At 37.9% G+C, this 13,821-nt stretch overlaps 1 protein-coding gene across 1 annotated transcript in view; it reads right to left on the reverse strand.

The window, feature by feature from the left end:
• Nucleotides 1-5,592: 5,592 nt before the first annotated feature.
• The window catches only part of PREX1 (phosphatidylinositol-3,4,5-trisphosphate dependent Rac exchange factor 1), a 110,740-nt gene continuing 102,511 nt past the window's right edge, over nucleotides 5,593-13,821 (reverse strand). The window contains exons 34-40 of the mRNA XM_031506556.2: nucleotides 13,505-13,648; nucleotides 12,739-12,853; nucleotides 12,263-12,329; nucleotides 11,316-11,503; nucleotides 10,570-10,672; nucleotides 9,902-9,969; nucleotides 5,593-7,770 (exon numbers count right to left, since the gene is read on the reverse strand). Of these exons, the coding sequence (XP_031362416.2) occupies nucleotides 7,728-7,770; nucleotides 9,902-9,969; nucleotides 10,570-10,672; nucleotides 11,316-11,503; nucleotides 12,263-12,329; nucleotides 12,739-12,853; nucleotides 13,505-13,648 (728 nt within the window). The 3' untranslated portion in view covers nucleotides 5,593-7,727. The remainder of the gene's footprint in view (nucleotides 7,771-9,901; nucleotides 9,970-10,569; nucleotides 10,673-11,315; nucleotides 11,504-12,262; nucleotides 12,330-12,738; nucleotides 12,854-13,504; nucleotides 13,649-13,821) is intronic.

Consider the following 13,821-nt stretch of genomic DNA (forward strand, 5'->3'; position numbering starts at 1 on the left):
GAAAGCTTTTCCTCTACAATGCTGTTTTGCCTTGTCTTTCTTAGAGATGATACTGAGCACCCTTTATTGTTGAAACAAGGGCTAACCCTGATCCAGTATAAGATCCTAGATTTTTATTTCGCAGAGGTAATAACTGCACAACCCCCTCTTCCAGTTAGACAGGTATGAAAAATGTTGAGTGAGGCAGACTAGCTTCCACTTACCATTTAGCAGTTGAATATTTTGTGTGATGGAGGGCATGAGGCAGGGAGGGAAATGGCAAACAAGACTGGGAGACCAAGGACATCCGCTGCTTGAAGACAAATCTGGTGTAATTGGAGTAACTGAAATGTGTCCTCTTCAGGAAATAGGCTATAATATTACATTATCCAGATTCAAAGTATAAGGATGGGCAATCTTCACTGAGGAGAGAGGAGGAGATACGACAGTCTGAATGAGGGAGGACATTATGCTGAGAACAGCATAACGTTCACATGGATGACAACTAAGAGACACCTTGAACTTGAGGCTAAAGACTGAAATGGTAAAACAAGTATAACAGAAAACAATTACAGATCTCCCAGGGCTGGGTGAAAAGACAGATCAGGAAATATTTATGCAGACAGGGGACTGTACTTGGGCTAGGACATTGATTATATGAAACTGCAATTACTCTGACATTGACGGGAATGAGAATTACAGAGGGATTTAGGAAGCTGGAGCTGTGTGTATTGACAGATTCTTTCTGCCCTGCAGCTTGACAACCAACAAGATTAGAAGCCATTTGGAAAAAGCTGCAATGGCTAAGCAAGGCAGCACATCTGCTGATGCCAGCACTCAGGCCAGAACGACATTAGCTGAAAGTTAGGATGGAAGGAAATTGATGTTGAGTGTGAGTATGATTCTGATTTCCAGATGTGAGGAAATCCATGCTCTATTGTACTCTGTGGGCCATAATTTTTGGGTGAATTGAAGTGGAACTCATTTTACTGGATAACATAACAGGTTAGTTTTCAAGACTACAGGTTCTGATATAGGTTTGAAACAGAATCACTGACCCTAGAGGGGGTTGATTGTATTTGTCTTAAACTTTTGAGAATACATAGCTGATGCAAATATGATTTCTAATTAGGATCAGGGAAGTAGACAGTAAGTGTCTGGCCAAAATTGCAAAGGCTTAGCTTTTGCAGACAAATGAAAAAGGAGATTATGCCTGTTAATTTATAGATTACAAAACACTGGAAAATGACAGGCCCAGAGCACAATTTAATTCAGCTTGGTTTTATTAGACAAAAGCAAAGAATGTTGTGCTTTTAAAGAAAAATGTAAAGAGATGTTGAAAAGAAGTAGATCCTTCTAATGATCAAATATTAGGTTGAGGTTAAATAATCAGGATTTATTGTCACTGAGACATGTTACTGCAGTTTTATAGTAATCACATCCATCAAAAATGTAATTTCTCCAGGTATCATCTGATATATACCATATATATGCACATTACTTTGCAGTAAAAGAGGAAGGGACAATAGCTTTTTGGGCCTTTTAATTTTCCTGCTATTCATGTTGTTTCTGATACACTTGAGTTGTGCTGTGGCACCTGTCTAAGCTATTCTTTACATAAAGCTATTAACTCATGATTTGGTGTGTTCAGCCAAATAGCCTTGTATTTGCTTTGATGTTTTTGTGACTGTATCAGAGTAAACCCAGCCAGTTGACATGGAAGAAATGAACCTTTAAAGCTGTATCTGATGGCTACAATATAAATATATAATATAATATAATATAATATAATATAATATAATATAATATAATATAATATAATATAATATAATATAATATAATATAATAATATAATGTAATGTAATTAATATAATAATATGTATACTTCTCCCATAGTGAAGTTATAGGAGGAAAGTTTACAAAGAATGTAAAAAGTATTTAAAGAAACTTACTGAAAGCAAACTCTGAATGAATACTGGCTAGTGGGACAAAAATCTATACCCTTTCTCTTGTTCATATAATGCAGTAATGTTTAACAGTAATACTTTTTCATATGTATATGACAGAACACTATAAAACAAATATATATTAATGCAAAGTCTGTAATTTCTCGCTTTGGACTGTTATGAGAGAGGATGGTAGAAGCTTAATGGAGAAATAACGCTAACCTCTTCCATGTTGTTTTCCTTCATGCCATGGCAGTGTGCTTCCATCCAAGTGACATACACTTGGTACCTGGTGTTGACATATATTTTCTAGCCACTAAGAGACTAAAGGCTGCTTTTAATTTACATATTACATCTGAAAGAGAAGTTGCTGCTCTCCTTAGGGATAGACTATGATAGTTACCCAAATGTAAGTGCAATTTTTTTAAAGCCAATGGAATCAGTGGAGATTGGTTGCATCCACAACTAGCTGAAACAGGACTAGCTTTTGTAGATGCGCAAGAATTATTGCTTGAAATGTAATCTCTGTGCTCCAACCTGTGGGTGAGGTGAATTTGCTCCACAATACTCCAGGCTGTGTTAATGTGACTTTTCAGCTTCTTGGCTTGAAATACAGTTAGCCAGCTTGCTTAGATCCCACAGAGGGTATGCCTACATTTATTTGCAAAATGCCTTCTTGCCACAGTGTGATCCAACATAATGGTATTGAACTTAGAGTATTCTGTCTGCAGAGCTCCAGTGTGAGCCTAGAGTACATTTATAACCTCCAAGGGCCTGGAATACATCTGCCAGGAGGATGGAGGACTGCTTGATGTGGAAGTAGTTAATGCCAGCCTGCAAAAAGACAGCTTGAGGCATTTCTTTTTGGGTAGAAAGAGTAAAGATTGACAGGATGGGATGAATACTTTTTCTGTGGGATGTAGATGACAGCAGTTTCTCACTGAGGTCAAGCAGGATGTTTTCTGCATATCTTTCCCTGTCTCCTAAACACAATTCTGTGTCTCTTTGGAGCTTTCTTATTTCTGCAGAGGGAATCACTGCCATCTCCTGGTCAAGCAACAGAGTTAAAAAGTTGAAAACTCCTGTTGCGTTTGCATTATATGCTCAAACCTGTTGGTTGCTGCTCGTTTGCAATCAACTCTGATTCCACTGAATTTATTGAAACTACACCCAAGCAGGCAGAAGAAATAAGGCTCAAGGTTTGTCATTTCTTGCAGCAAGACACAACGTGTTGGCCCAGCTATAAAATTGCTTATTATTTCCAAAAACTACAATAAACTCCCTGAGAAATAAAATAAACTGATGGCCACTTTCATGTGATAATTGGCAGATAAATTCCATCAAAACCCCCAGTATTCAAGCCCCTCTAACAATGTGAATTTGATTTTTGTACATTAAAACTGTGATAAAGCCATGCTAATTATTTTTAATTATCTCAAGATGAGACTGTCACTCAATGTAAGTAATTATGTAAGTAATTTAAAGCTGATTAAATAGTAATGCTTCTTTCCGCATTGCCTTCAAAGTGCTTATAACTAAATTTAATTTTAAGCAGGCTCAAGAAAATAATCACTGATTCAAACATTAATTACTAATTTTAATCTTAATTCATTTAAAAACAGACTTATTTTTTTGCAGACTCTGCAAGGCATTAATTGACATTTAACAAAATGAGTCATTATTTTGGCAAGGAGAAATATTTTTCAAACAGTGAATCATGACAACCAGAAGGGTTTTTTTAAGAGCTCCAAGGGAGCTTTGGCAGCTTAATGAGAGCAGCTCTATTTAGCAGCAGTTTGGCTTCTCCAGGATGACTGGAAAAGTTGTGGTAACTCTGCTCTTCACACCAGCCAGGGCACTGCTTTCTGCTTCACTGCTGCCAGTGGGTGAGAGAGCTGAAGAAAGTGTGTCCTAAAGCAAAGAAACAGATTTATTGATTTATTGAGACATGCTGGAACAGGACAGAGAACACTTTCGATCAGTTTAGAAAGTAAGAATCAGGAGGTTCATTGCATTTTTTCTAATCCAGTTTGAAATGGATAGAGAGTCTGAGCAGCCTCAGGATTTGACCCAGGACCCAGAGCCTTACAACAGTAGGGCTGGGTATTTTTTTGGAGGTCTAGACCCTCTGCACCTGCTAACCTCCCTTGTCAGGAACTGGGAGAGTAACAACTCCAAAAACAGGACAGATTTTTGGATGTAAATTCCTTTGGTAAAAACTACCTTTTTGATATGTAACTTGTAAGAATTAAACGCAATGGTTGAGTGGTTCTATAGGATATGTTAAGAAAAACTGCATTAATATACCAGTAATTTTTCTGATAGTAGATCTTAAGCCCCTGATAGATCTTAAGTGCAATAAGTGACAAATGTCACTCATGGGTTTTACCACTTTTTTCTGCAGCTAATTCAATCACTCACTCAAATCATATGCTTTGTAATCTCAAGGGTGACCAGGACTCCACCTAAGGGACTGTACTGCATATTGACTACATACAAGTCAGCCTTTCTCACCCTTCACCTTTCTCACCCTTCAGCTCCCTCAAAGAACCCATCTCAGAACTGGAGACAGCTTGCATGCTCTCCTGCTGCACCAGGCACTGCTTCAGCCTTTACAACTTGCTTCAGACAAGTTATTTCTTTTTCTGTCAAGGTCTGATGGAAGGAAAACTTTCAGCCAATATTTAGCCCTGTATTTAGTATTCATGTTCAGATTGAACTGTCATTACCTTTCTCATTATTATTGTCTTATAAAGGCATCTGTCTTCTTCAACACCTAGCTACTGCACTTTCACTTAATTATTTGAACAAAGCAGAGAGGCCTGAACACTTCTCCATCATAACTGACCATTTGCTTCCTAGTCCAGGCTTGAGCTTTCATGATTCTATCAAATTGCCTCTGTGTCATCTTGTGACAAACTCTATGACTATCAATTAATAAGAAATATAGCAAAATACTTTGTTCAACCTTCAACAGCATGAATATTTGTGTGGAAAAATCTAATCCCACTAATTTCATTCCATTGAAAGTCCTTGCATGTGTACCAAGATCCTTTGCAAGATTAATGTCTCCCAAATCAGCATCACCCCAGCCTGCCAATATATGTGCTTCAAACTCAGTTACAAGACACATACACAAGAAATTCCACTCATAGCTGCCATCCAATCACACCCACCTCACCATAAAGCTGCTATAGTTCCCACATTCTCCATTTGACTCTTTTCCACCTTTTCCACACTTCCACTGTATGAGGTGTTCCAAATTTACAAAATCTGAACTTGTTCTGTTGTGCCTGATTATTCACTTTTAGCCCTGGAAATTCTGCAGACCTAATCTCTCCGTGCTTGCAAGCTGGTTTATGCATTGCCCTCTTTTTCCATTTGACCCCGTTAGTTCCCAGCACTGGTTCAAACCCCAAAATGTGACATCATCAAACCAGTTTTTCTTTTCTACCTTAACAGAAGTCTGTGGTCTCCCCCACAGCAGCTTCAGGGGACTGCACAAACAGGAAGAGTTCAGCTCTACACTGCCAGTTTGAGCTGAAATCAAAACTAGCTTTCCCCTTACCATTTAAACTGCTGAGTGCTCCCCATATCAGAACCTAAAACTGCTCAACAGAATGCAGGGAAAATGAACTCAGGGATGCAACAGAAAATGAGATCAACCTTCTTTCCTTATAATATAAACCAACTTTTAATAATAAAAACGTCTCTCAAGTTTTAGGTGAGAATAACACATACATTTCAGTGTAAAACAGTGCACAGTGTATATGCCCTTGGATACCCTTCTCTGCATCTCTCACGTTGCCAGAGGCTGCAGGCATGGGCCAGGATCCTGTCCAGGCCACTCTGTGGAGCACAACTGATGGGGACACAAGCAGGGCTCGCCCAATGGGTTCTTTTTAATTTGGGGTGGTCCTATGGTTCTTAGAGCACTAAGTACATTTGAAATCCTGGATTCAGTGAAGAAACATCCATTTTTTCTTCAAATAGCAAATGCTAAGAGTAACTTTTCCAAAGTTAACAAAAAGTGCATTGAAATAGAGATCTGCTCATCTTGTTGCAGTCCAGAACACCCAGTACCAGATCTATATCCCAAAGCTGGAGGTCCACAGGCTGTCCTAGTTCCCTGCAACATGTTGCTGCAGATCAGAGGAAATAGTTAAAAGTAAGAAATAAAATTAAAAAAAAAAAAAGATAAAAATAAGTTCCTTCCCAAAAATTATTTCAGTGTGTGAGAGAAGAAAACAAATATTAAAAAATTAAAAAACAAAATTCATAATAAACTGCATCCCCCAATTTGCCGTCAACAGTTTTGTGTTCAAGAGAAGATTAGAAAAATTAGAGAGGCCTTAATGTCCAAATGAAAACATCCATTAGTGTTTGATTTGCTTTGAATGTTAATAAAATAAAATTAAGCCCACTAAAAAACAAGCAACAACACAAATAAAACCCCCAAACCTTTATTTTCTAAAATATACATTACTGCAAAGTGCTCCTGGGTTTCCAGACTGGGAGCTGGTTTAAAGGAGGCTGTGGAGGAACAGGAATGGGGAGTTTCTTGTACACCTGCCATGTTAGCAAGGGTTGGTCATGTTAAGGCACTCACTCCAAAAGAACATTATTTCTGTCCTGAGACTGCTGACATGCTTTGATTAGTTTCAGCCAGTAACTTGGAAAAAACTACAGTGCTTAGGGTAATACTGACAGAATGGAGAACAATTTTTCAAACAAGAAAAAAAATAAAGAACATTATATACATAATTCCTTTTTTCTTTTAACTTAAAAGCATCCCTAATACATCTTAATAACTGTATTAAAGACTACTTAAATATTGAAGGTTTTAAATAATGTAGATTTTTTTTTCAGTAAACTGGGAGTAGTTGTGTAACTGCCAGTATATTGGTCCCATTTTAAACAATATATTTTTTATTTTCATCTTGTACATATAATAACATGATCAAAAACATGTATTATTCCACTCCACATAAATAAGTATAGTTCTTCTGACCTGTTTTAAAAACTACATCTGTTGAAATAATCAGATTATGAGACTGTATTTTTCCTTTGTAAAGTTTTCGTAAAAATCCTACACTCCTCTTCATTAGCACTGTATTCTGGAGTACATAATCACAGGGCATTAGTAAAAAGAGTTAATCAAAAACCTGAAAGCTACAGTAAGTAAAATGAAGTAATGATAAGAAGTATTATGGAATGTATACTCTGCAGCATAGAGAGATTCTCTCACTGGGCTGAAGTGGAAAATTACTCCAGAAGAAATTATGTTCCTATTTGAATAAACCATAGATTGTGCTATTCTTCACTCAAAAGTGCAGGTCAGTTCATGAAAAAGTGGGATTTATGAAACTACCACTAAAGGGCGTTGACCAAAACCTGCTGGCAGTTAAATGGGTGCCAGGGGCAGTACAGGGAGAGAGAGGCGTCTCCAGCAGGATTTCCTGAACCAAGCCGTATCTCGAAGTCCACAACTTTCTGATGGTTGCACAAATACGTCACCAGGAGAACTGTGCTTGCTTGAAGCATAATGGTCATTTTCCAGGCATCTGAATGGCAGCAGCATCCACTCATGCCTGTGGTGTTTGTTTCAAGAATACGAAGTCAAAGGAATCCATGGATCCTGCATGGGCTCCAGGAGTTCAGAGGCAGATTCCTGATGCCTGGGCCAGCAGGTCCCTCTCCTCCAGAGCACAGCAGCACCGTCGGGGTCAGTTCACAGGGTCCTCAGCCAGGGCTCCTTAAGCCCAGTGCTCCCCTGGGGCTGCCAAGAGGTGCCTCTTACTCCTATAAATCCCCCTCTGTAGGCGGCTGGCACAACCTATAGAGTCTTTAGTGCAGAGGAAGAGTAGGGAATTAAAGGGATAACAACAAAGTTACTGGATTCACGTACAAGGGTCAGCAACTTATTTGTTATTCTGCAAGCTTTAGAGGTAATGACATATCAGGAATACTTCTATTGTTAATCTTAGTAATTGCAAGCTTAGAAGTGCCACTAGCCATTCCTTAACTAAAGTATTTACAATCTTGTTTATAAGATTATTTGAGATTCTCCATCACTTTCTTCAACAGTCCCTTCTCTCTTTTTCTATTTCTTTTGATTTTAAACCCAGTTCAACATTTTACCTGAACAAAAAAGCTCTCTCTGTCATATCGGCTGAGACACCAAACACACAAAAGAACATATCTGCTTGTTGACATGCTTGAACAAATTTTAAAACTAATAATCATCTTCTCTGAGAAATTTTTTGATTCACAAGATATACAAATTGAGAATAGTGATTAAACACATGTTTAGCCACCAAGTACATGTTGACTTGTCATGCCTGCATGATTTTGTGAGCTTTTTCTTGCTTTTTCTTTACATTAGAATAAACTCAAGTCATTTATAACTTCTCTTTCAAGACAGCTATTACAGATTTGTGCTAAGAAATATAATCCTGGGAATTGACCACCAGATCTCCTTTTAACTTTGCTCAGTTTTGTTTTACATTATGATGTAACCTAGTAGGAACACACATATCTGAGCTTTATTGCCCTGAAATTATCCAAGTAAATAGTTCTGGAATTTATCACTGTGATTTAGAGTGTACTCAAAAGAAAAAAAATTCCTGATCTTGTGATTTGTTTTTAAAACTGCTCCTTTTTGAAGGTGGTTATGGCCATATCAATGGAGCCAAAGTAATGTGTGGCTATTAATATGGCAAAATAACTACACTACCAAAACACTGATGGATGGCACTCTGGCCATGGTACAGGAGCCAACACCATTGTTTTATTTGTTTTTGAAATAAAATCCAAAAGAAGAATAAGGTTCTAAATGCAAAATTTTACTCTTTTTAATGTCTCTGAGAAAACGAACCAAGACTGTTAGAGGGATCATCACCAGTGTCTCTAGAGATTAAAATAATTTTCTATAAACATTTTGAGGAGTGGATAGGAGAGAGAAAAAGAAAAATTAAAAGGAGTAATTTAGACTAACTCAGAAGTCTTAATGGGTGAATAAGATATCAGTGCTTAAGGATGTTTTTTTTAACACTGAACCAATGTGCTCTTTGGAGGACTCAGGCACTAGCAAACACATTTGTTCTGTCTGAAGATACGACACAGCCTTTGCTGGACCTTTTCTGATGCTGATTCTTGTAGGCCAGAACTGTTTTGCCTTCATGTAAACAATGCCATTAACAACAGCAGAATCAGAAGTTTCTCTGGTATTTGTACAGATAGATTCCCTATATATCATCTAAACCATGACAAATTGTTACTGCCATTGTGGAAAGATGCTGGGTTACAGTCTATTAAAGAACATTTTTTTCTCTCTGAGAGGTGAAATTGGAAGAAACTGATTGAAGATACTTTACTTAAAAGTAAATGTATTATTTTCTTGTAGAGAGAGATGAACATCTCTATCTCCCATTAGGTGCAGTAGGATTTACAAATGTACAGTACTTTTCAAAGCTGCCTTCTAGATAAACCCATACATAACCATGGACAACTGAGGTTCCTTAGGGCTGAATTACTGTGTGGTTACTCTGACTGGAAGTGCTTGCTCTTAAACCTGCTCTGCCAGAACGAAACCATCAGGTACTTGTAAGGATACTATTATATTATCTTTGCATATATGCAGTCAAATTTGCTGTTCAGGAATTTTTCTTTCTAAACATTCCAGAGATGACTGTCCATCACTAGTTTTGCCAACTCATAGTCCAAGAAAGGCAGCTATGTTTGATTCAGAAAATGCAGAAACCCTTGAATGTGATGATCTGCAAATCGTAAGCAGCAAATGTGATTAATCTATAGTGTGTATTTAGTTTAGTGCAGGGACAAAAAATAATTATTATTTTTTTCTTTTTTTTTCCAGTATTGCTACTAAGATCATCTTTGGTTACAGCAGGAACTCCACAGTTGTTACAGAAACAAAATCAGCACTCAGAGAAAATGTGTAATACATAATAACCTACCGAGGTGCATGCTCTGGCATTTGGTCCATCACTTTCAGATTCTTGGCAGAGATTTCAACCCTCGGTCCCTGTGGAAACAGAGAATTTATGATAATAACAGTATTGATAAAGCAAATGCTCCTTATGAGAAAATATTATAATAGGAGTCTGGTTCCCATTTGAGAATCCATTAACTACTTCTAAAATATTTGGAATTCATTGGATGGATACAACCATCATCTATGTTTACTTAAAAGATAAATTAGTCCCAAACTACTTTACAAGCACTGCTGTCTAGCACTAGGCAATTTCTGCTATTTTAACATTATGATGGAGACTTGGGTTTTCTCTGTACAGAAATTTTCTTAAACATTCTGCACATTCTTTCTTTTCTAACCCTCAAGGCACACACAACATACATGGAGGCATAGGTTTGAATTGCTGTAGGGGCTGTACACACAAAAGTTAACTTGTTTCTCTCTCTCTCTCTCTCACACACACACACACACACACACACACACACACACACACACACACACACACATGTGTAGTTACTCAGCCATTAGTGGGAGCTGGGACTTGTAGGTTTGCAGTGCACAAAGTACCATGCCAGAGCACAATAAGCTGGTTTTGGCACAGTGATATTACTGGACAATGGTGGCATGCAGCAGACACGTGCAAACACTCACCTGCTTTCGCATGATGTCTGTAGCTTGCATGATACACTTGGGCAGGAGTCCATGGCTGCGGGCCAGAATGGCTGCTTGCTCCAGGGACACACTCAGTGTACTCCTGAACGAGGGAACAAGAGTTAGGAAACCACGGATCATAGCTTAGAAAGTATAAATAGGCATGTGCAGAACACTTACCTGTTCAGTATTGCTTCCATTAGCTATTTACTTTTTCAGATTTTCTTACATACAAAACTATTAAATTACTTCAGTCTTGCTGCACCTGGATACTGCAATTGAGTCTCCAGCATCATTACTACAAGGCTGTGTGTCACTGCTCTTCTGCATTGATTCATTTTAAAGGGATTCACAAATTAATCTTTACTTCTGAGACACTAGCAGAAGAGTGGTGTGTTTCAAAATCAATGTGTGCACACACCAAGATTCTAAAGCTATTTTTGAGCAACTTCCTACATTTTCAGTGTGCAACTGAAGACAATGCTGACTACAAGTTCTATGCAACGAGATCACTTGGTCAAGTTGCATTGGATGAGGCACCAAAACACAAAATCTTTTGTGTTGATACTACTTATTAACAAAAGTATTGAAAGTTACAACCTACCCTAAAGTAAAGATGGCAGCAAATATAGGTCCTTATTACAGTCCCTTAAAATTTCCCTTGCTTTGAATAGGATCGCATCTCTAGAAAGAACAGAAGCTGCCATCACAGAAGTAGCACACAGGTTTGTTTAACTCTCACTCACCTCTGCATCCCAGTGGCACACATGGTGATCTGACAAGCTCCCAGCCGGTAACAGAGCTCAGAGGATATGGGCAGCAGGCCAGCTCCTGATGAGGCACTGCTGGAACATCCTGACTGCATTGGCTTTGTACTAATGAAAGACTTCAGAAGCCTGCAAAGTTCATCCATTGCATTGATAGGACGAATAAGCTAAACAAAGCAATACAAAAACAATCCATAGCATTATTAACACCAAGCTATAAAGACATTCACAAGTCTTTATACTATTGTCTAAGCATAATATTCTACACAAGCGCAACTGCCATAAAGTAACAACTACTGACAATATATATGAACTTCAGAAGTGACAGCATAAAATTACTTATGCTTGGGACAATTTTTTATCACAGATGAGGAAGATTATTTACAATGTGTATTACAATTGCAAAGATGTTCCCTGCAGTAGCATTTTAATGCTTTACATGCACATATCCAAGTCACCTGCCCAGTTAGACTGACTGCCTACATTTGAGATGCCGGGCAGCATCTGTTTTCTTGTTTTCTCTGCAACAAAGTGTACAGCGTGAACAAAGAGTAACAAATTTAACAAATTGCAAATTGAACATTTGTTCATTTTCATACATCTGTGGGAGAGGAAAATGAGCCTGTTCTGTCTGGAATCAGACACTGTGTTTGGCAAGGGCAGGCAGGGTCACACAAAGTCTCCTTAGTGCTGCAGTGAAGGGGGTTTGTGTCTACCCAGGTTCTGAACATTTTCTTCTCAACAAAAGAACTGTAGCCAAGCTTCAGAGAAATTCAGATCCCCCCTTTAAGGTTGGAAATATTTTAAAATGCTCTTTGTGGATGTATAGATCTGCCATACAGGTATCCCACAACTGGAATTTTAGAGATGTTGAAATAATACTTCCATGAAAGAATTTATTGCAGAAATAAGTGCAGAAACAATACCTGGTCAATCTTCACTGCAGTAGTATTGGAATCAGTGGGCAAGTTTGATCTCTCTAGGTAAAATGTCCTGAAAAAAAGCCAGCAGGTACTTCAAGCACATTTATGTGTACTATCTTGTATAAAACAGCTGAGACAGCTATGCTAAAAATCTTGCATTTGAAGATCTGCTTCCTTATTGAATCATTATGATTACAGTAATTTACAGAGTCTGTACTAACATATTCCAAATCCCCATTAAGAAAAATATACTTCTAGCTCTGCACAAAATATTGAGGTCAAATCTGCATTCCTTCTGAATGGGCTAAACTACTGGAAAAAAATTACCAAGTTTCCCACATAATGAGTATCTCCAAGAATCCTATTCGTACAAAAACCTCATCAGGAATGAAATATCTTTTTCATTAAATTTTAAGGCCCTTAACAAGGAGTGCTCTGAAAATTTCAATGTCTTAAGGCAAAGCAGAAGTACAAAATACCTGAGTTTACGGTAGTATTGCTGCACTTTTTCAAGTGAAACACCATTAATTTGCTGTGGGAGTTCTTCTAGAGATGAACCAGCTGGTTGTGATTGCCCCTCTGTACTCTCCAGAGCTGAAGAAGAAAACACTTTACTAAAGCTATGTTATTAGTGGTTTTTTGACATTCATTTATTTATCTCTGTATCATCTCATTGCTCAGCAGATGACTATTGGATCATGTCAAGGCTGATTCTGTTACTCTATAAATGCTTCTCTTACACTTAATGCTTTTCCTAGTACCAGAGTACAATGGTAGTATCACAGAGGTGAGCTTCACAGAAAGCAGTTCTGTCTGACAGCAATTACTTCCCATTAGTGGTCCCTTGAAAGAAATTTCCTGTGTTGTATTTTGGTGTGAATATTCGCTTATCAAGTAGATTTTTAGCCCAGATGATTCTGTCACAGTGTTGTTTATTAAAATACTTCTCTGTAGCCTGGGCACATCTCTTGATCCTACACTAGGTCAAACTATCCATGTAGTCCAGTATAATGTCTCTATGGCTGAGGCATAAAAAAGCCCCAAATGAGCACATGATGTTCTCATGACTGTCTAATTCTAAAGTCTAGCACTCCCCCAGGGCTTCCTAAAATAGAAATATCTGCTTCCCAAGTGAGTCTGTAGGACTCAGATGCTTTTTTTAAGAGCTTCATGGTAATTTTTTATTTGTAATCTTTCAAAATAGGTAGTTAGCTTTTTTTTCTCAAGAAAGCTTTCTATAGACACCTTTTGTAAAGAGCACTGTGTGCAGTTTCAAGGTTCCTCCATTCTGAAACCGAGCAGGCAGCTTGGAGAAGTAGTAGCTGTCAAGATAAAAGATAACCTTCAAAGCCTGACGACTTCCTTCGATGTGGTAGACGACATGAGTATCTGGAGAAATAAAGATAAAATACTTGCTGCTTTACCACAGCCAGAGAATTGTGAAATCACTGCTATCTGAGTTTGTTAGATTACCTAATGACATATCACATCACTGTAAGGTGAATAAGGGAGAGCCTTTATGGAAAGAATGCAGGCTCTGAAATCTTATATTTAAAAGATCA

This window comes from Lonchura striata, chromosome 17, assembly GCF_046129695.1.
Source record: "Lonchura striata isolate bLonStr1 chromosome 17, bLonStr1.mat, whole genome shotgun sequence".
Classification (NCBI taxonomy): Eukaryota; Metazoa; Chordata; class Aves; order Passeriformes; family Estrildidae; genus Lonchura; species Lonchura striata.